Genomic DNA, 23486 nt, shown 5'->3' with positions numbered 1-23486 from the left:
ATGTTTGTATATGGTAAAGATGCAGCCCAGAAAGGTTTTTCTTTTTTCTTTTCTCTTTTTGTTTTGTTTTTTTTATTTGAAAGTTTTTCATCCGCATGATTCTGAAGATTTAACTGAAATGAAAGACCTTTATGAATTTTGTTGCATGAACATCGTCCACAATCTGCATGAGCTTTTACACAAACCTGATGTGCGCTTTGAACAAGTAGGTTGACAAATTTAAAAAAAAAAAAAAAGTCTTAACTCAAGATCTACTTACTAGCTTTCAGCCACATCTTATGATCTTCATCTGTGGATGGAGTTTGCTCACTAACACGTGACCAAATATACTGTGACTTAGTGATAAGAACTGAGCTGTCTGCATGACACCTAAACATCCACTGAGGAGGATGTGAGATCTGGTCGAAAGCTCCAGGAAAAAGTTAATAAGTGGACCTTAGGATAAGATTTAGTTTGAAAAAACAAACTTGTGAATTTGTATTTGTAAAAGCACATTTACCGTGTTGTTGTTTTAGTTTCTAACAAATTATAAAAAAGTTTTCATGTTGACTAGCAAAATGTGGGGGCGGAGTCTTTTTCTGAGGCTCCGCCCACATATGCAGCCATGGCAACAGAAAAAAAACAAAAAACAAAACATCGACTGCTTGAATGTCCGCTGTGTGTGACGGTTTAACTGCTGCACTTCCTGTGATCAGCACTTACAATCTTTAAGAAAAATAATACGTTCATAAGCTTTTGTTAAAACCTGAACGGTGCAAACGTCGTCCGTCCGTCTGTTTCTCTGTCTCTGTTGTAAAACTTTTGTAAATTATCTGAGTGTTTTGAGTTATTTTAGTTTGTAAAATCCAGAGTGAAGTTTTAGTTTGTGGCGTATATAAAACAACAGCGTGGCTGTAACTGCTCTGTGTTCTGTCTTTTATTTCGGCAGCGACGTAGGTTTGATTTCAGAATATATATGAGCCGAAGCATTACGACCAGGTAGGTGACCAGCACCTGTAAAGACGAGCTACCATCCACCGCCCCACCCCCCACAAATAAACTACTTAAAATGATTAAATAATCAGATGTAGAATTGAATTGAGATTTTAATAAAATGCTATCCAATCCCATCCCCACAAAAAACACTGTCATCCTCCATCTCTTGTGATGTGAGTGAGAAAACTAAAGAAGCTATATGTAAGTTCTGCTATTGCTACGTAGCCAGCGTTAGCATTAACAGCTTTTTCTTTAGCCATCGTTGCGTTAACAAGACAAGAGGTTAAAATACGTCTTCTGAGCAGCTACTTCTTCAAGGGCAGACTGGACGCTAGAAACTCAGAAAGTGACAAGACAATCCAGCCTTGGCTAGCTGGTTAGCATGCTAACGTCAGTAGAAGAAAAGAAGCGATAGAAATAGAGTTTGTGTTTCTTTCCACTCCTGGAGACAGCGCTTGAGGAGCGAAGGAACGAAATTTGATGCTGAACATTTCTTCTAGACTGATGAGTAAACAGCTGCTAATGCTAACGCTAGCTATGTAGCGATAGTGAAACTTACTAATAGCTATTTTAACCGTCTAATATCTAAAAGAAGAAAGAAAAAAAAAGTACTTTTAACCATAAAACACACAGTTTTTGTGTTTAGGGTTTCCACCTCCGACTGATCATTGATAAACTTCTCCAATCCACTGGTTTGGTTTTACTGGACTTTACATTACATTACATGACATTAAACTTTGAGGACATAGTTTGTAAATGAAATGACGTGTACACAAATACGGGACTAATCGTGTCTGCAGCATTTTATTTTGTAATATGGGATTGTTCCGTATAGCAACCCTAGTTATAGTGCAAGTACTTATTTGCCCTGAATTGTGTCTGCAGGTTTTACTGTATCTCTGGGACCAGCACAGTAAGGCAGCGTAAAGCTCGAGCAACATTTGGTAACAACAGAAGGCGACCATATCAACATTTTTATCATCTCGGGTCTTCTCTCTCCCACCACCCCTCCCCTCCCACCCCTGCAGAAATTACACCCTTGACAGTGAGTGTTATGATTCATCCATATCATCCTCCATCAGTCAGTTTGAGTCTGAATCCTTAAACACTGCTGTGAGTCATTGTGGCTAAAAAAAGGTTTGAATTTAAACAATTGCACAGTGATCCACGGCGGCGTTGTGCGCTGAGCGGTTTCCGTTGTCGGCGGCGGCTGAGTCATGAAGTCATCGTTCCACATCAGCGGACACTGACACGTGTCTGAGGATTTAAAAGACGTAGGTACAGACGCATCATGAATATGTGAGGGCAGCCCGTCCTCTTTATAAGCTACAGTAGCTTCAGTCTCATGTCAGCGTTCAGTAACATTTCATTTTCTTCAACAAGGTCTTTTTCATCTGTTGGTGCATCAAGGAAGTTTACGTCAGCTGCGCATTATTACACAACACCTGTAAGTGTTTAAGCCACGCCCACTGACCTGCAAACAAATGACCTGCAAATGAACAAGCATTAGCCAACTAGCCGGCCCAGATGTTAAAGAAATAGTTTGACATAAACTATGCTTATTTGCTTGATTTTACATTTGAAGCTACAGAGAGCAACTAGTTAGCTTAGCTTAATTTAAGAACCGGCTCTGTTCAAAGGCAAAAATATCCATACGTTTTTGTGAAATAAAGTTAGGTGTTGTCAAGGTTGCTAGGCGATAGGAGCCACGCTTTGTGAAGCAACATAAAGGTGGGCACAGCTGTTGATGTTGATGATGCCCTTGAATTAGGACACAGCTACAGACTCTCTTCAGTTTGTTTAGTGTTCACCTGGACGTAATAAATTGGTGTGTACACGGACGTCCACACCAGAGCCTCACACACTTCCTCAGATAGCCACGATCCTCATGACGAACTGACTGACTAATTACCATCCCACTGGAGGTGATGACCCACCTGTGTGGACTCTCATTAGAGACCAGCTTCAGGTGTTGAAGAGTTCTGGTCTCTGGTTTCTAGAAGTTCACCATGAAGAGTTCTTGTTGTTTCTTCAGCACGACAAACTCTGAAGTTTCCATCACCGGTGACTCACCCGTCACCGAGGAGGACGCCGGCTCAGTAATTCACTTCCTACTCGTGACACATCCTTGACATAAATTCTCCGAAGGCTCAGATTTTTATAGAAACTAGTGAACTTGAACTTTTTGTCGCTGGAGCCCAGAGGAGCAAAACCAACCTGAAGTGAGTCACACTGAAATTATTCTTAAGCAATCGCACAATTACCCAGAACGAACCAGAGCTCTGACTCACTGTTCGCTTACGTTGAGGTGAATTTGTTTAATGTTAATTATCTTCCACGACTGTACATGACTCAGTGACTCTCACATGAACCAGAAAAGACTGAAGGTCTTTGTGCTTCTTCTTCTGTAGCTGCTGAAAAGTTTTAAGGTTTAATTTCGATGTTTTAACATTGATCATTTAAGCCATATGTCCAATGTTTTCTCACTAATTCTCCTTTTACTATATATATTTTAAATCAAAAATCCAAGTAAAGGTCAATAATCTTCATTTTTAAAACCTTATTTATGCATTTATTTTCAAAATGTAGTGTTTAATTAATGGAAAAAATCATTTGTGAGCCATAAGATTTTAAGTTTTAAGATGTTTTGCTTTGCTGAAACAATGAAACTGGAGCTTTTGGAAATTTTACACTCTTTGTTTTATCTGCAGCTCTGCTATCTTGGTCACGAATGCCTTGGAAAATAGGAAAAAATGAATAAGTGCATCGGGTCAGTCTATATCAGCTACACATTACGATAAAACACTTGTACGTGTTTAAGCCCCGCCCACTGCATGAGCACTGTTTGCTGAGGAGAAAAACTGGGAAAAACAAATAGATATTGATATTTTTGGAGGAAAAATTCAATCAGGACTGCCAGAGAAGTTAAGTGATGCTGAAAGACAAAAAGGACTTTCTCCAATAACTTTCTGAATATATATATATATATATATATATATGTAGAGTGTAGGTTGTATCGCTGTTTAGATGGGGCTCTGGCATGCAGCTGGTTGGCACGGTAACGCTGTTGTTGCTGTGATCTGATTTCCAGGTCACTGATAAGAAACTCAACAATGATACAATGATAACAAAGACAATGGAGTGTGTGTGTGTGTGTGTGTGTGTGTGTGTGAGACAGAGATAAGAGCAGACAGAAGAGTTATTGTGAAACAGAAATCATTTTTATGTTTCTGCTGCAGCTGCTTTAAGGCTGAACTCTCAGAGGTCAGAGGTCAAGGGAACATCACAAAAGATGGAAGCCACAAATATTCCGATGCTGTCGTCAGTAAGAAAAAACCACAACTTTGTTTGTTCATTCAAAGATAAATGTGAACATTACATACGCTTATATTCAGAACTGAGACCTGAACCTTTCAGAACCCAAACCCCAGTTTTTATTTTTCTTCTTCAAAGACACAAAGTTGCGTGTCTGCTTTCTTACAAATATGAAATACATAACTAGTCTGAAAACAACACTAATTGGTATTTTTGCAAATTCAATTCATACTGATTTTACTCTGGTAATTACGGCCTCCAGGAAATGCCTGTGGATATTACCCCTGATTCCTGCTTCCTGTCGACTTCACAGAGACAACTTCCAGTGCTTATTAGTGTTAAATAACTATTATTTAGTTATTTATGTTTGATTTAAATACTTTATTTTTACTTTTATTACAGTAATGGATTGAAAGTAATGAGTACGTCATAGAAATGAAGTCAACAGTACAATACTCACCTTATAAAGTGTAGTGGAGTTAAAGTCATAAATTAAAAAAAGAAAAGTAAAGTACAGATAGTCGGAAAATATACTTAAGTACAGTACTAAATGATACAACGCACACTATGGCCAAACAAGACCTCTGAAGGTTCCCGTGGTATCTGGAACGTCTGGAGGACGTCGGCAGCGAATGCTTTAAGTCGTCTAAACTGCGACGTGGTGTCATCACCTGATTTGTGTCGGTGCCCAATCTGATATGCTTTTCATAAATGTAGATCGAGTCTTGTTTTCTTCCACTGTACCTACATTTAAGTACCAGCAAAGACCCGATTCATGGTTGAAATTACTCTCTAAATCACATTGGTCATTTATTAAAATTCCTTAAACAATCTATGTTTTGTTTTCCTGGCATATGACACCGTGGCCAGGATTCAGCTCTCAGACATGTAATTGTTTTATTTCTCGAGTGACCTGTTCAATTAAACTTTCTGCAAGTTTTAATTTCAAATGTAGCAGATGTTTGAAGAAACTCATCTGTAAATCAACATTGTCTTTATAAACCGACCGGCTACAATTACATTCTCTTTCTCTCATAATTTGTACCAGATTACAAAGTTCTCTCCAAGAACTTCCTAGAAAATTGTTAGTAGTTTTATGGGCTCGTAAAATGAAGCATTACTGCTCATTTCCCAACATAAAAATATACAAGCTGTTTCAAAGCTTTCTACGCACTGGCAGGAATTAAATTCTGGTGGAGAAATATTAAATGCATTTTTTCTTATTGTGTTGGACTTAAAGTGAGTAGAAAGGAGATCAAGGTCGATGACTGGGTCAACAAGGCCACAGCAGACCGCTGCCGGCATTTATTCTCTCACCAGCAGTCGACGTCGGTTTCTTTTAACCGTGGCCGTAATATTTCCCCCGACACTGACCGAGTACTTGTTGTGTGAAAACCTAACCAGACTTAAACTGTAGCAGCGTCAGGAAACTGTCATGTGAATCACTCTCCTGACTGCTTTGTGAGGCAGTGACAGACGACTTATTTTGTTGTTTAGTTTGGAGCATGTTCTTTTTTTTTGTGCCAAAAGCAGTAAAATGTCAAAGGGTCTTTTTTCTTTTTTAAAGCCGCTATAGTGGATATTTTTATAAAAACATATCAAATGACAAAGACCTTCAGAGAATTATCAGCTGAACCTGCAGCTCCCCTCGGCTTCACAGAGCTTTAACATAGTCGGGTTTCCATCGCAGTTTTGTGCAACATACACGTGATTCTTTTCGAAAAAGTCGACAAAACACAGTTGCTAATGTTTTGTGTTTCCATTAAGTGATGTTATGCAAATAAAGAGGGTTTTTTCCCTGTGTGATATCGTCCCAATTAAGCATCACAGTGGATTTGCAGCCTCTCAGTCAGACGCCACCAATTAAATGCAGTTTTCTTACAAAATATTTGTGGAATTTGTGGAATAGTCTTAAAAAACCACCTGATGCAAACGTATAAACTTTTTTGCGGAATTTGAGAATTGGTTTGAAATTCGCGTAGGAGTTTCAGCTCATTGTTTATCTGTTTGGACACAACTTTACTTTTCTGGTTCACTCTCACCGCAGCAGCTGTTTTCAGAAAAAACAGCTGTAACAGAAGTAGAGAAAGTCAAACAGAGAGAAGCTGGTCAACATGCTGGAGCATTTAGCAGCTAAAGAGTCGGACATTTCCCTCAGGAGCTGGTGGAGACCAAACACTGAGCTAAAAGACACTGGACTTAAACACCAACAACACACTCTGTAACTGCTGGAAGTGGAAATGAGCAACATTTCTATTATCAGTGTCATTGATTGTATATTTCCAGTCAGGCCCCAAATCACCCATGAGGGGCAAATGAGGACATGGACAGAAGAGAGGACTCCTGTCCTGTTGCACCATCTACTGGACAGACGGAGACTCACATTCACCAAGTGGGAATTAGTTTTATTTTATTTAATACTGTTGTTTTTACAAAACCAATTCTTATTGGATTAGCATATTTATGTATTTATCTCGTTTCACTTATATTTTGATTTATTATTCTGCATTTGGCAGCAACAGGTTTCTACCATTCAAGTCAATGAAGAAACGGAACTGAAGCCTGTACTGCCACCTGCTGGCTGAGGACTTCATGACATGCTTCACAGTGAGAGGAAAAAAGGGAAAAGATTAGACCGTGGATAAACAGAAAATAAACACATGATTACATTTAAATCAAATTTCCCCTCAGGACTAAATTAGATGACCTGAGTGCTGTCTTGTTGCAGCTGTAATTACATTTACATTCATTGAGCTGTTATACCCTCGGGAATCATTTCATTTATCTTTAAATGAAGTGGAGTAACTGCTGGATTGACTCATCAAAGGCAGTTGTGTGCAAGAGTTATATTCTGTATTTTTGAGGTGAATCCAACCTCTGCAGCCTTTATTCAAATGTTTATGTCTCTGTTACTAGCAGAGATTTTTATATTCTTGATGTAGGAAATCTGAGCTACTTCGACTTTTTCCCGGCCGTCCTGCACACGGAGTGTTTCAGGTGACATTTGCTGATATTCAGTGGAATCTGTTCCTCCCACTGTCTGTGCGTTGTTTCCTGTGCCGCTGTTTAAAGTTAGGATTAGGTTAAGATCAGGTTTAGCGGCTGGGGGATGTGTTGTAGAAATGAGTGTGTGTGTGTGTGTGTGTGTGTGTGTGTGTGCACTTCCAGTATGATGACAGCCTGGTTTATGGCTTCATCCCACACACACAGGTGTGTTATATGCTTGTGTCAGGTGTGTGAATGTCTTTCGCCTTTTCCTGTTCAAAGCTCAAAGTCCAGCGGACAGACAGAGACAATCCACGGACGCCACAAACAAGAAGAAGAAGAAGAAGATTTAGCTAAAAGGAAATAATTCTCTCATTTGAAGCTTTAAAACGAAGAAGAAGAACAATCGGACACATTCGGAGAAACTGTTGGGATCTAAAATCTGACTCTCCCTCACAGCAGATGGATTATACCTGAGGACGAGCTGCTCGTGTAAATCACACAAATCACTGCTGATCGACTGACCGGTGGCCATCTTGGAGAGACGCACAGGTGAGTTTGAACAAACATGCCTGCTGCTGTTTGTGTTGAGCAGGTCTGAGCTGCTGTTTCTGCACAAATCAGATCCTGAGTGTCAGAAACAACGTTTTTATTTCATCAGACGTGTTTTAGTTCAGGTGTTTACAGGCGGATTATGAAGAAACAATGAAGAAAAACAGCAAAACTTAATTCAAAATTAATAGTATTATAAAAAATAATATTTAAATGTGTTTTTCTCTGATGTTCCTCTATGAGTTGACGTGTCTCTGGAGGAAAAGCACAGGTGTAAAAACTGAAATGAATAATGCTTGAATTCCATTTAGCTGCTTCAGTTTCGTTATTCATCTTATTAGTGACACCTATGCACTTTAAACAACATGCAGGAGTGAGGTGGAATAAACTGATCTGTTCTTTAACTTAATCTAAATGGGTAAGTTTCAAGTTAATTCAACTGAAAATGTCTAATTTTACTTTTCAGGCTTATAAAGCTAGCGAGAGTTCGTTGTTAAATTTATTTGTTGTGACAGAAGAGAGGACCGTAGGTTCGTTGCTAAGCTAACGAGGAAGGTAGTGTAATATAGCATAGCATTTCAAATTATACATCCAACCAAATAAATCCACTGTGCTAGCTAACTTGTCTTTGTGGCTTTAAAAGCCTTCGCACGTTGTTCGGATAAATACCGTGATACAGAGCAAACGACGAAAATAGCCAACTGTTGCTACAGCTGCTGTTGCTAAGCTAACATACAGACGAGCTACAGACAGCGTAACAGTGATTTAACATTATCGTACATACAAATGCGACCTGCTTGCTCACTAACCAGTTGGGGTTAGCTTTCAGAAACATGAGCAAACAGGACAAAACAACACTGACTTCCTGGCTCAGGGGAACGTTACCCACCTGTCGAGCGGCAGCCTCCGCCTCCGTCTTCATACCTTTAAACTCTCTGAGGTCTCGCCACCATAGTTGGACTCACCCTCCACTGTGATCGGGAGAGTCAAACCCCCCCCCCCCCCCCCCCCAAAGAAGTTTTAGAGGTTTCACCGGCCTCATCAGTCTCTGTTTGCGCCACTGGCGGTGTAGGCCAGTCCGATAAGCCGATAAGTCCAGGGCTGAACAGGTCAAAATGTCTGCCGTGAAAAAGACCAGTAACATCTGTTCACTGTGGGAACGGCTTCAGTAACTTGTTGCACAATAGTTATAAATTCCAGAATTTCAGTAATTTGCAAAGGGAGTGTCAATGCAAAGGGCATCATTTTAGTTTGCTTTTTATTTAATGTGTCCTGATTTTTCAAACAGTTTGAATCCAATCGTACAAACACGGTGGGGAGAACAACTTGTGGGCTAAACATGCTGCCAGGAGGTGAACGATGTCTTCAGTGTCTTTGATTTTATATTTTTTATCTTATGACATATTTGGTTTCCCCAAGAGATCATGTGAGCCTGGTTTTATATTACTCAGATTAAATGTAACATGCCTGCTTTTGTTATTCACAAGCACGAATGAATTAATTCAGAATATTTCTTTTTCAAATGTAGGTAACATGTAATTTTAAAGCCTCTGTAGTTTCTTAATTACTTTCTAGGGAGGTTTGCGGGACACAAAAACACATTTCTGAGACATTACATAGAGCATTAGCACATAGGGTCTGTGAGCAGTTGTTGATTTCTAGATTCATTTAAATGCATCTGTAGGAAATGTTATTCTCTATATTTGTTTAGTACTGAATTGTTTGTTTGCCTTCAACCTGCACAAAGGCAAGTTAACTGGAATTAATAGAAAGTAAACAGTGTCTCCATTACAACCAAATGACTTCTTTCTAGGAAATTCACAATCCATAAAATTACCCAAATAAATAACATATCTTTGTGTGCCTAGGAGGTTTTGAGTTAAGCTTTCTCTCCTGCGTGTAGTCGGTGGTTTTGACCTTGAACTTTGTATCAGTATCAGATTTGACGCTAATTCAGCATCATAAACCTGTTTTCTTTCCTCGTTTCACCTACAGTCAGCTGTAGAACAATTTAAATAAAGAAAACAGGCCTGTTTTACTCATTTAAATTCTTCTATGTATAAGTTATTTTAACAATATTATAATTAAATACACTTCAAAACATCTCTGTATTTATTCATTTATTAATTGTTCCTGTTGTTGTTCATTCCATCAGTGTCTGTCTCCAGCAGCAGCTGCAGCAGCTGCTCCAGCCGGGGCCCCTCCTGATCCCTCCACTCTCCCCAGCCTCAGTGCCCCCTGCTGGGCAGCATGGAGCCTGGAGTCAGCCGGCTGCCTCTCCAGGTCCTGGGAGAGAACGAGGCGCTGCAGCAGTTCTTCAGTGGTGAGCTGTTGCATGTCATCAGGGTCTTTAACATCATATCATCATCTTATACTACAGACTCTTGTTTATACCTTTTTATGGTGTGATTTGTCGCAGCTTTAAAATCTGAGAGAGAATTACCACTTACAGCGAACAGTTCCTACACATTTTATATTATATTGTACATTCACATAGAGAATTGGCGCCTGATCACAGAGGATATACTTTATATGCTTGAAAAGATGCTAGAAGTGCACTAATCTGCTTTTATTTTGAAAAGCATACATCAGCAGACGCACTTGCAGAGTTTTGTGGGTTTATTAAAGTGGCTCAGAGATGATCCTAAGGATGTTTAGGAAGATCTTAGGGAGATTAAAGAAGGTCAGGTGTTCAAGATAGTTTCAAAGTTCATGTCATCCCTGAGTCCGAGTCGGTGAGGAGATTCTTGGTGAAGTGGTCTGAATACTTTCTGAAGCTTCTGTATTTGAGTCCTGTGGATTTTGGTGTTTTCAGAAACAGTATTTAAAATGTGCGTGTGCAGGTCAGGATGTGAGCGGTGTGTTGGACAGCTCTGTCGCCGTGGATACAAGCATCCTGGAGCAGTACCTCAGCAATGACATGGATCCCAACAGCTTGTAAGATTCACACACACATACACACCCCAACCATCACCTAACTCCAATTCTTACCCTGACCTTAACCTAAACCTGATTCTAACCTGAACCGTAAAATCCATAAATTCCTGCATTGTATCCTTATTGTTATTGATCAGTCCAATCCAATTTGATCAAATCCAGTAAGACAGATTAGAAGATGAAACATTACAGAAACGAACTTAAACAGCTCACTCTGCTGGAAACAAATCCTTGTTTTAACATTTGATTTTATATTTCCATATTTATTTAATTCTTATCTACAAAATCCAACACAAAGATTGTTATAGTAGGTGAACCAGGAGTTGAATTAAATATGTTTTACAGCTTTAAAAGCAATTGAAGCAATAAAAGTAATAGTAAGAGAGGTAGAAAGAGTAATAGTAGTAGTAATGAGGAAAATTTCCTGTTATCTTCATTCTTGACACACATACTGTTATATAACATGCATAAAAACAGCATTGACCTAATTGGTTATCAGCTAACCAAAGGTTGTAATTACTGAGCACAGAAAGCTCTCTGCAAAACCATCAGATCCTATTAAAACACACTAAAACACACTTCCCAGATAAACAATTACACAAAAATTTAAAAAAAATGAAATTGACAGATACAAAAAAAACATTTTCAAATCAGTCTTTACTGAAGGGAACTGGTTCAAACTAAGAAAATCACAAGAAAAAAGGCAGAAAGCTAAAGACATAAATTTGTGATGATTATATCAAAGGTTAATCAGAATAAATCAAATGGCAAGTAATCAATGAGATTAATCGCATTCAGTGTGAACACTAGGCTATTTCACACCACTGTCTTATGTCCAGACATGTCCAGCTAACCAGACCGCGCATCGTATCTTTTGTTTGATTCTTTTATTTTTTTCCCAGCATGCTCCCTGAGTCTCCTCCTGACTCGAGCTCGGAGGCCTGTTCACCTGCACGGATACCAGGTACTGTTCACATCTTCAACCACCGAGTTTTTCAATGGTGCTGATAAAAAATAAATGACATATACCACCAGTGAATAGTTGTTTATAAAGTGTGTCTGTTGCTTACATGATATTTTCTAACTAACAGACTTCCATCACGAGCCGCCATATTGGTCCAACCAGCAGACCACCCAGGGGCTTTTCCAGCCTGCGACACAATCTGCTGCTTCTTCATCCTGTAGCTTTAAGGATCGAGGCTCTACCCACGTCCACTCTGACTTGCTGACCCACGATCAGCTCCGCAGTTTGGGCCTCACTAACACTTACATCAGGACTGGGACACCGCCCATCCCACCCGCTGCACCTGCTCCCCTGCACCAACATACGCACCACTCACCTGAACACATACACTACCTGAGTCCACAGAGCTGCTCACAGGTTTACACCCCACCCACACCTCCCTCCCCGCCGCCCTTGCCTCCCTCGAACAGCTACGTTGCACCCTGTGCTGGCCCAGACATGGGCCCCCATTTAACTGCGCCTCCTTCGGCCTGTTTGCTGGGTTCTGCCCCAACGCTACACCCCTGGTAAGCAAGACTCCTACATTGTTACTTTACTAATTCACCATTTCATATTTTTGTAACTGTCTGAAGAAATACGTGATATGAAGGGACTTAAACATTGACACTGATGTAGCAGTCTGAGATCGTCCTCCAAAGCAAGGGAACTTTAACAGCAAGGACTCTGGTCCTTGACTCTAACTACTAACCTGGATCCAAAAATAGCCAGGAGACCCTTCGCAGAGGACTTCAAGTTTCAGTCCAGTTCGTAATTGGACAAGAGTTCACAGATGTATTTTGCATATTGTTAGGCTTGAACATAATCAGTAATCAGCTGCAAGAAATTGTGGGCCATCCAACGCTCACAGTAATCTCATTTAGGCACTTAATGAGCAGAAAAAGACTTCAATTGTCACCAGGTACTATTGGAAAATACAACAGGGTATCATAAGCATAAAAAAGTAAATTGATATTATATTTGAAACTAATGTCCTTAAGAGGGAACATGACAACAGAAAACAGTAGTGGACCTACGATTGAGACTTGTGGGACACCACAATATGGGCAGAAGAGGATGAAGCATTACAAATAGCACCAGAGATCACTCTTTGTGGCTGAGGTGGGATCCAGAGTAGAGCTATTTCAGAAATGACTACCCACCCATCTTCAGATGAATAAGCAAGATGCTCCACTCATTTTAAGTCCACTGTATCAAGGTTAGTGCAAAGGTCCAATAATGACAAATAGGAGTAAACATTAGATGCAACCGAAGGGTCATTGGTGACCCTCAGGGTAGTGTAGTTCTTCACCAGGAAATCAGAATAATCTCTCTTGTCCCGAAATTATATCTTATTTATCACAGTTCCTGACATGCCTTTGAATCATATGTAGACCTGCCATAATGATGTAAAAAAACAGCTTTCAGATTAGCAAAGTTTGTGCAGATTTAACTTTGGTTAACAGCAACTCAGTCAGTAATTAGTTATTGGGTCTGAATCCTTTTGTCTTGTCGTGCTTCAGCTCCCCGCAAAGTAAAAAGAGGAGGAGATCAGAGTGTGAGGAACCAGCGGGAGGAATGGATGCTTCCTGCAGTGATGCTGATGGGACTTGTGGTGGCAGTGCAGGGAATGGCGTAGGTGGTGGCGGACTAAATTTGGGATCCTTCCAGCTTCTGACCTGGGAGCAATATAGGCTGGGACACTGGAGCACTTTGTACGACAGCAGCTACCAGACACTGTAAGTAAAGAAACCAGCAGATTTAGTAGTTTTTAATTTTAAATCTGGCTGGTACTTGTTGAGATATCTTGATGAAAAGTGTTGGACACCAAGAATGGTTGTTTTTGGTTTCCAGGTCTCCTCCTGCCTACCACGTCGACACAGATAAAGGCTTTAACTATTCCACAGCTGACGAGGCTTTCATTTGCCAGAAGAAGAACCATTTTCAGGTCACCATTCACATTGGCGTGGCTGCAGAGCCACAATACGTCAGAACACCCAGCGGGTCACAGCAGGTCGACCACTTCCTAATAAAAGTGTTTGGGGTCAAGGTGAGTACTGGACTCTCAAACCTCTCATAGGCACTAGAAGCAGGGGGAAATTGTTAATCTCGCACTGGAGTTACTTTTTGCACTGCACACAGTACCTTTGGTTTCCTCCTATATACTTACAGCTGGAAGCTCCAAGCCACCAGGTGACCATCGAACAGTCCCAGCCCGACCGCAGTAAAAAGCCCTTCCACCCTGTCAGGTAGGTAACAGATGAAGAGTCCCTGCATGCACCAGCAACCAGCTGTACCAGCTCAAACTTTGTACATTTAAATTAAGCTTGTAAATTTACAATGGAAAAATAACAATAACTTCTGAACATCCAGGGTCAACCTTCCCAGCGGTAAGATCACAAAGGTAACGCTCGGCCGGCTGCACTTCGGCGAGACGACGGCCAATAATATGAGGAAGAAAGGCAAACCCAACCCTGACCAGAGGTATGTGAGAAAGGGTTATTCTTTATGAATATCATATAAATGAATGAACCGGTCAGAGAGGAGCTACATGCTAACTCTATCTGTGTGTGTTTGCAGGTATTTTCAGATGGTGGTTGGTCTATACGCTGCAGTGGGAGAGGACACCTTTCTCCTGACAGCTCTGGTGTCAGAAAGAATCATTGTCAGGGTAACAACACCAATTATGAACCAATCAACTATAAATCAATAAGTCAGCGACCCACATTTCAAACATAGATCTTTGAGTCTAATAGTCATCTCCTTCCGCCAGGCTTCAAACCCCGGTCAGTTTGAGACAGATGGGGATCCCCTGTGGCAGCGTGGGGGGGTGCAGGATGCTGTGGTCTGCCAGGGTCGGGTGGGCATCAACACAGACTCCCCAGATGAGGCGCTGGTCGTCTGCGGTAACGCCAAGGTGATGGGCGCCATCATGCAGCCATCCGACTGCCGTGTCAAAGAAAACATACAGGAGGTAAGACAATTAAATTATGAGGAAATGATGAGTTTTTATTATTGAATTTTACTCATTTTAAATTCTTTGTCAAATTTAGTTTTCTGATTCTGCACTTTATCAATTAATTTACCAATTAATTACCTGAAATTCTCTCATCTTTTTGTGTCAGGTCGACTCTGAGCAGCAGCTGAAAAGAATCACTCAGATGAGAATAGTCGAGTTTGATTATAAACCAGAGTTTGCCTCCACCATGGGAATGGACCACACCCACCAGACAGGTAACTGTCATTTATCATCCCAACAGGTGAGTGTGATGTTGTGTAAATTGTGATTAGCTTGAATGTATTATAATAATAATGTTGATATTTCAGGTATAATAGCTCAGGAGGTGAAGGAGCTGCTGCCGTCAGCGGTGAAGGAAGTCGGAGACGTCACCTGTTCCGATGGAGAGAGGATTCCTAATTTCCTCATGGTAGACAAGGTAGTCCTCTTCCTTTCTTCTCGCCCCCGGACTGTGTTGTTTAGAATCTGTATTCCCTCTGATGGCTGCTTCCTCTTCCTCTTCCAGGAGCAGATCTTCATGGAGAACATCGGGGCGGTGCAGCAGCTGTCGAAGCTCACCGACAACCTGGAGACTCGGATCCAAGACCTGGAGGTCTGGAACCGCCGACTGGCTAAACTGAAGAGCCTGACGGGAAGCCTGCGATCCACAGAGTACTTATCTTTTCATTTTCCACCCCTGTTATTATAGATATAACATCTACAGGTGTCGACAAAATAACAATTAAGTATTGCAGCAGAGGTGGCATCATATTTAACAAACAAACAAAAGAAACCTATAAACGAACATAAATGTCTCATCACAACTGCACAGAAAACAGCGCCATGGAAAAGTGCTGATGAAAAGTGTGTGTGTGTGTGTGTGTGTGCATGTATGTGTGTATGAGGGTGTGTATTGCATAATAGCGGAATTATTGTGTTATGCAAATCACAGTTCAAGGACAACCAAGGTTTTGAAGGCTACTGTGTGTGACTGAAGCGCAGCGGCTTTAATTGACCAGAAATCATTGCCACTACAAAACCAGGATGAAGTTATGAACAAACTACACAAAATGGTCACCTGCTGAGCTGTAGTTTTACCTGTGGCTTGTCGAAAGGTGCTGTGATCTGAACTGTGCTCAAGATCACAGACTGTTTGAAAAGTGTTGAAAGTTACTCACTGATAAATCTTCGTTAAAACACTTCACAAAGCACATAGAAATTAACTGCATTAATTTAGTTTTAATAAACAAACAAATCGAAAATATCACTGGATCCATAAGTGATTTCAAAATAAAAGCTTTAATTCTTGTCCTATGTGTTTTCTCCAATAGGAAACCCAGAAGAAACAGCAGTGTGTCGACGATGCCGAGTACTGACACTTGTAAGACTGGGAAAGTCCAGAAGGAGGGCTGCAGTCAGAAATACAGCCACTGTCTGCAGCATAAGGCCTTCCAGGCCAGCGCCTACAGCCTGCTGGCCACCATGGCTTTCTGGTGAAGCTTGATGCCACTTACTGATTTTACTAAATAGTTAAAAAGTCAAATTGAGAGAGAAAAATTGATTAATATTAATTTAAAACAATTATGGTGTGTGTGTGTCTGCAGCATCATCTCTATCACTGCTCTGTACCTGCTAAATTTGAAGGAGAAAGACTTGACTGGCTTTCCGGACAACAGGTAAGCAACCATCGTTTTTACTGTAATAGGCCACAGGACTTATGTAGACATACTAAAAGCCCAGCAATCACCATCATCATCATAACACTTAGCAACCACCATCCCCAAGCGAAAACCTGGTAACACCCCTACAACCATTAAGAGTCTCCTAGCAACCCCTGACAAACACCTTCGCCACCACTCAACCATTAGACAAACTGTTTCGTGTTAAGAAACACACAGTTACACAACATCTACATAGTATCTTCCTAGTAACAACAGACAGTCACCTGGCAACCACTCAGCAACACCCTATTTTTTCCACCTAGTAACATTTTAGCAACCACTGTCAGTTGCCTGAAAACCAACTAGTAACATCTTACCATTCGTATTCCTTCTGTAACCAATGGTAGTCATCTGGTAACCACCTAGTAACATTGTGCCAATAGTATACCCTTAATAACTATTGGTAGAGGAACACTTCAGCTACTAGGCCCCTAACAACCATCTAGTAACATCCTAGTCACTACCTGGTAAAATCCTAGTAACCATTGGCAGTCACCTGGCAACCATTGAGTGATACTTTACCATGAGTTTTCCTTCTGGAGCCACTGACAGTTTCCTTCAACCACAGATTAACACCCCACAATTAATATTCTGTTCGTAACAAATTACAGACAGCTTTGTTGCAATTATCTAGCAACGCTCCCTTTATAACCGCTGACAGTCACCTTGCAACCACCTTGCAACACCCTAGCAACCACCTGGTAACACCCAACCCTGTAGGTTCCTTAGCAACCACGTAGTAACAATATTATCATTGCTCCATTCTGGAATTTTAAATGTAAACTTTTTATCAAAATATTTCCTAGGTTGGTGCGTGTTCAAATTTTATAATAACAACTTAATTGCATGACCTCAGTGTTCTGTGAGTTGTTGTGCTGATTGGTGTTTCTGTCTGTCAGTAATGGGAGCGTGGTTCCTATGCAGTCCACAGCTTGGACCAGCACAGGTAAAGTACAGCCTCACAAAACTGACTTGTGTTTACACTGTCATAGTGACATACAGGATGTAAAGAAATGCTGTTCATTTCATGCTTATCATGCAGGTAATATGATAATGATTATCCGAATAATCATTGTTCAGTATCCCGTGTACATGGATAATCAGGATAATCCAGAGTCCAAAGTAATATTAGATAACCTCTGAGTAAAAATAGCTACTGATAAATGAATGAGTTCATTCAGTCATTCATTCATTCACATTCACTTATGCTAACTTCTGTTGACCCAGTAAATATTGGTAGTACTGAAAAATAAAAGAATCACTAGAGTTAATTAAATGCTAAAATTAATCTCATAAATTTGATAAAATTCCAACTTTTATTTCACAACTATTATTTTTCCATGTTCCCAATCTTTTTTCCAGTCCCGCCAACCAGGCCACCCGGCCCCTGGCCCCCAGAGATTGACTTCTGTGACCTGTTTTACTGTGATAAGGTGTACTGCTGCCCTTCACCAGCAAAGGGCAGCACTGACTTCAACGCCACCGCCATTGAATCAGGTGGAACAGAAAAGCCTGATATTGCAGGTAATCACGTGCTTATTGGTGTTAACACATTAATGAATATGTTAAGTTAAGTAAATTTATGCATGACATGACATAACATGAGTTTGTGTTGCTAATATCTGGTTTAATGTTTGGTGTGTTTTTCCTCCTCAGAAAATAGAAAAGAAAAACTTTATCGCAAGCTGAAAAGTGCCAAAGACTGTAAGTGTGCACATCTTTTAATTAATTAACAATTTGATGAAAACTTTGGAACATCCCTATCATTCACTGTCTCCCTCTCTATCAGGGACAAATACCACCATCCATTCTTTCAGGATCAAAGAGAACCAGCAGCTGATTGACAGCAAATATTGTCTAAGAGATGAATGTGGGTAAGTACAGAAAGACAGAAAAACTACACCATAATTACTGTATTATCAGTATGATACGATGGGTTGAAAACATTTTTTTATCATTTTCTTGTGTCTCCTTCAGGCCTGGTAGATACGCCTACAGAGTTCCCATTAGCCAGTTTGTCCCAGTCAACATGAGAGTTACCCTGCTCATGAAGTAAGTGTTGACTGACAGTATAAAATTGAACTATTATCTGCTCTAAACACTTCCATTCAAACCCAAAAGTACACAAAACAATATAAATCGGCTTTCAGGTGAGCCATGGTTAACATGTAACAATTTAACATCACCATTAAGACCTTGGATTATTTCATTTTTCTTTTAATTTTAGTTTTCGATATAGATATATATTAAATGTAAGAGTAGCTAGCTAACAATAAAATGTTCCAGCTGCTTCATACATACAATTTCTAGTTGTGTTTTGAGTCTATAATGCTAAGTAGAATCACTTGTTTACAAGGTGTGCTAACTAACGTCAATATTCATCACACTTTCTGAAATACTGCAAATTATAATTTCTTATAGTCACTGTTAACATGTAGTTTATAGTATTAATACACAATATATGTGACTGAGACACAGTAAAACCATTTTTTTCTCACTAAAGCTCTAATGCAGCTGATTAGCTTACTGGCTAATAGCTCTTTGAAACTTCCGTTAGCATGTAAACATGAGTCTGCTGGCTCCTGAGCTAGCTAACAGTTTGGGTAAAACAGAACTGATTCTAATCAATTGTGTTTTAAGTAAAGACTAATACTTAAAATATTAAAGTAAATGAAAATGTTTCCATGTATTTTGTTTCTGTGTAGCTCTACGGAGCTGCTGGTGGTCCATCTGTGTAGCTTCGATGAGTCAGCGGCCTGCTCCTCTCTGCTGGATGTTAACACTGTCACAGGGAGCGTATACCCATTAAACACACAGGTAAACAGATCAACATGACCAGTGATTGATTGATTATTTAATATGTAATCCAGTAATGTAAACTGACACTGTATATACACATTTTGCTGTTTCTGATTAATTAGACATGGTTGTATAAAGAAAAACCATGGACATATTTTTGATATCTGATTTTTGTTTGTAGCAAATAACTTCATTAATTTTATCCTGTATTTAATTCAGAGCTTCTTTTTTTTTGTCGGACAAAAAAATATACATTTTGCTTATGTTGTTGTTAAATGATAGAGTTTTGTAGAAAAACATACTCTTACTCAAGTATTTAAAATAGATACTGTATATTTTGTTTTGTCATTAGCATGGATAGACAACACTTAGCATTAAAAAAGCTTTATAATTTCCCATCCCACTTATTCTCCAATTTGACAGTGATTTCATAACAGTAAATTAAACATTAATTCTTGATAAAATGCTGGAAAACACACGCACATGCTTAATCAACTTGAAGTATAAAAAGAGGTAAATTTGGGGTCTTTGCTGGATTTGTGTGGAACTTGGAATCATTAGAAAACATCCCTAAAAACCTAAATTGACATCAATGTTGTAGCTGTACCTTTGTTTGTCTTTATGTCTGTGTTGGTTTGAGAGTCACTGAGGTTCCAGTCCACTAACCCAGTTACCATTACAGTTAATAATGCAGGAAGAGTGGGGAAACACTGATTAATAATGGATGTGTGGCAGGGTTTTCTCACATTAGGATGACAACATGCTAATCACAGCCACGCTCACACTAATCCAGGACACAGACACCCATCACACAGTGACCCACATGTTAACAGACCATACACATAATGAATAGCATCATAGACAAAACACATATATAATAGGGATATTTTTTAAGGCAAATTTGATTGTTCTGTTTTCCATAATACTATTTTGTCTGTCAAAGTTTCTATAAAAGTGCAGATTGTATTCTGATTTTACAAATATTTCTAAAGGACAGCGCTGCCCAGAGAGCAAAAACAATTCAGCACTAAAACTTTATGTCTATGGTTTCAGTCTTGATTTTTATTTGTAAAGTTAAAAGTTAAATCAGTCGATCAATAGAAAAGTTTTGACAACACTTTAAATATAATGTCTTTAAGTAAAAGTGCCAAACAGTTTCCATTTCCAGCTTCTCATTTGTGGGGATTTGCTGCTTTTCTCTGTCTTATGTAATATTTTTATGTTTTGGACAAAGCGTCACTTGGGCCTTAAGAAAGTGTGATGGATGTTTTTCGACGCAAAACAAATAATTGAGACGAGAATCTGTGGATTAATAGATAATATAGTTGCAGCCCTACCATGCATTATGGATTTGGAAAGGGGAGTTTGACAAAGATGTGTCTGATCTGACAGATTTTACTGTAAATTAAATACCCTTAACAAACAGGCTGTGCAGCCAAATATTGTTCAAACCCACAGAACTTTAGAAAGTACTTTAGAAATCTAGCCGAGATCCCAGAGTTTAAGTGGAAAACTGTATGTTTAGTTAGATCTGAGACCTTATTGGTGTGTTTCTTTGTCTGTTTCTACAGGGAGAACATGAATGGCCTCTCCACGTGGCTCGTCTTTACCACAGCTCATATCACTTCCGCTCCACAGTGGCTGTAAGAAGCTGAAAACTATTTTTCTTTCCTCCTGTCTTTTCCTTCTATATAGGCGGCTTTCATATGACTGAAGTAGATATTGATATTATTGATTGAGATTTTTACAAAAGTCTTTAAGGATAGGTCTGGTGATATTCTATATTTTTCTCAAATCAAAACCAAGAGAATTTTACTCGACACTCTCTGACTTTACCACCATGTTTGTTGCTCTCAGCTCGAAGCCCATTGGTTCCTAGCGAAGATGGAAATCTTTAAAAACAGTTCACAAATTTTTATTTTTTTAAATTTTCTTTTAAATGCTCATTATTTCCACAAACATCTGGACACAAGTTTTTACTGAACAAACAGGGGGAAATAGCACATTTGTTGGGGACTATTTTGAGCGGCGTATTAATCCACATTTTGGAAACAATGGAGTTCTATGCCAGCTAAAGCCAAACAAACTCTGTCATTTCGTTAGCTAGTAAAGCTGAGTTTACTGAGTTTTTAAGCTGCATTTGGAAACATTATCTCATCCACTCTTACCTGAAACATTACTGATTATATCTACAGACACACAACAACCTTTATTTTGTAGTATTTACTATATTAATATAAACGTATGTCTTTCTCCAGGGTCAAGCAGACTGCAGTACTGACCATCACTTCTCGGGGGCGCTCTTCACTGACTACATTTTCCACTTCTACAGACACTGCACAGACTCATAGACAAAGTAAACATTAAATTTGAATATATTAAATGTAAATATATGAAATATTTGCTTTGTCCTCACAAAGATGATAATCAGAGAAACTGAAGCGGACTGCTACTGAAGAACATCACTTCTGCTGTTGTATTTTGAAGATGCAAATACATTTTCTATTGTGATATATACTATACTGCATCATTTTAAAAATTGTTCAGCAGTGGAAGTTCATCTCAGATCAGATAACACACGTTAGATAGTGTTAAACTAGTAGAGACAATAGACCAACAGAGCAACATCACGATGGAGACTGAACTGATGAAAAGATTAGGTCAAAGTTTACCTCTCATAATTCAAGACATCAAAGATTAATTTGCAGCACATTGAAATTCACTATATTGACAATTATGTACAAAAATCAGTAAATGGAGCTCTAATTTTATTCACTATAATTGATATTAATGTAATTAATGAAATTGAAAGTTTTGTTAGTCTTGATTTTTAGTTATTCGCTAGTTTGCTGACACTTGTAGACTTTTTCTGTAAAAGCAGTATGTCTCATTATTACGGAACAGGATTTTATCTGTGTGAAAAACACAATGAATTCTGAGATTAATCTCTGAACTCTAAGAAAACTTTGAGAACTTCATGAGATTTCTCTGAATAAAACATGAATTTTGATCTCATCATTTTGGTGTTTAAACTTGTAATTTTGAACGACATGTTTCTAAATGTGAAACCCAAAATTTAATTTACATTTAAGAGTGAAAAAATTAAATCACAGTTATGGAAGTTAAGCTTTTCTTGTGTGAACTCTGATAGTAATCACAGAATTTTTAAAAGCCTTTAAACACTCAAGCAGTAATTAAAGAGCAGGTTAAGAAAATAGTGCTGTAAACTCCAGCAGTAACAACAGTGGTCTGACTGAAGCAAAGTGTTAAAGTTACTTGTTAAAAACTAACATTGATATGGTTTGTGTGTGAAGCTGTTAAAATGAATATTTTCTATGTGACTGAATCCTGACTGCTCTGCTTTATGTGAAAAAAGCTAATAAACAGTGAGGTAGTTTAATAAAATATTTAAAATTGCATCATATCTTTGTGATATCCTTTATTTGACTCTAACATTTTGATATTTATCATTTTACGTAGCAATGAAGTGACTTCTTTTGCTAGCTTAAGGCGATATTAGCCAAGAGCTAGTGTTAAATTGGTAACGATCTTTGGATACAAGATTTGGTAGCCTAAACGCTGTCTTTTAAAATCAATAAAAATCAGCAATGTCCTTATGGGGACTTTATCTATCTGTCATTAATAGTTGACAGCAGAAACATTAGCTTGACGTAGCTGCTGTTCCTACTTCCATAATTACTTGCTCAAGACCCAAAACACAAAGTTAACGACTTGGTCTTGATTCAGGACTTCATTGCAAAGACTTGAGACTTGCAAGTAACTTGCTAAACAATGTTTTTTTTTATTTAAATTCATTCCCCAGTGTCTTACCCTGAGCGTAATGTAAATTTCATTCTAACCCTAACCCCTAAAACACACGAAAAAATGAAAGGGACATACTCTTTAATCCCCAGAATCGTGGTGTGTCCCCATAATTCTGTGTAAAGTCAGCGTCCCCACAGTGCTAGAAGGACTTGAACTTGACTTGACTTGGACTTTATTTTTGTTTTCTTGCACCTCTGTTTACCCTTCAGAAACAAGTTTTTTAATGTGAAAATGTTCTCATAAATGAACCGTATCACCAGAAGGGAAGAAGAAGAAGGTCCATCTTGATATAGATTCTGCATGACATCACTGAGGATTTGTTGTATACGAATGCAGTTTTTAGGAGATAGGTCTGTTTTTTTCTTTTTCATGTGTGGTC

At 39.0% G+C, this 23486-nt stretch overlaps 1 protein-coding gene across 1 annotated transcript; it reads left to right on the top strand.

Annotated features, from left to right (window-relative positions):
* Positions 1 to 2984: 2984 nt before the first annotated feature.
* Positions 2985 to 22618, top strand: LOC130163856 (myelin regulatory factor-like protein). Its single transcript, XM_056368287.1, has 24 exons — positions 2985 to 3074; positions 10054 to 10150; positions 10671 to 10764; positions 11667 to 11728; positions 11856 to 12294; positions 13288 to 13503; positions 13619 to 13814; positions 13937 to 14013; positions 14138 to 14248; positions 14345 to 14435; positions 14538 to 14738; positions 14890 to 14998; positions 15092 to 15201; positions 15289 to 15434; positions 16094 to 16255; positions 16367 to 16438; positions 17383 to 17429; positions 17846 to 18007; positions 18140 to 18187; positions 18273 to 18357; positions 18461 to 18535; positions 19189 to 19300; positions 20854 to 20925; positions 21541 to 22618. Exons 1-24 carry the CDS (start codon positions 2985 to 2987, stop codon positions 21631 to 21633), a joined length of 2967 nt encoding a protein of 988 aa, XP_056224262.1. The 3' UTR covers positions 21634 to 22618.
* Positions 22619 to 23486: the final 868 nt, after the last annotated feature.

The sequence above is a fragment of the Seriola aureovittata genome, chromosome 22 (assembly GCF_021018895.1).
Source record: "Seriola aureovittata isolate HTS-2021-v1 ecotype China chromosome 22, ASM2101889v1, whole genome shotgun sequence".
NCBI lineage: Eukaryota > Metazoa > Chordata > Actinopteri > Carangiformes > Carangidae > Seriola > Seriola aureovittata.
Note: the sequence above shows the minus strand (reverse complement) of the source record. Positions and strands in the feature narration are given on the sequence as shown.

Excerpts from the sequence above, each read along its gene's own strand:
- LOC130163856 (XM_056368287.1), top strand. The coding sequence starts at position 2,985 with ATGAAGAGTTCTTGTTGTTTCTTCAGCACGACAAACTCTGAAGTTTCC. Across the intron at positions 11,729-11,855 it reads TTCACCTGCACGGATACCAG|ACTTCCATCACGAGCCGCCA; the intron begins GTACTGTTCACA and ends TCTAACTAACAG. Across the intron at positions 14,014-14,137 it reads AAGCCCTTCCACCCTGTCAG|GGTCAACCTTCCCAGCGGTA; the intron begins GTAGGTAACAGA and ends CTGAACATCCAG.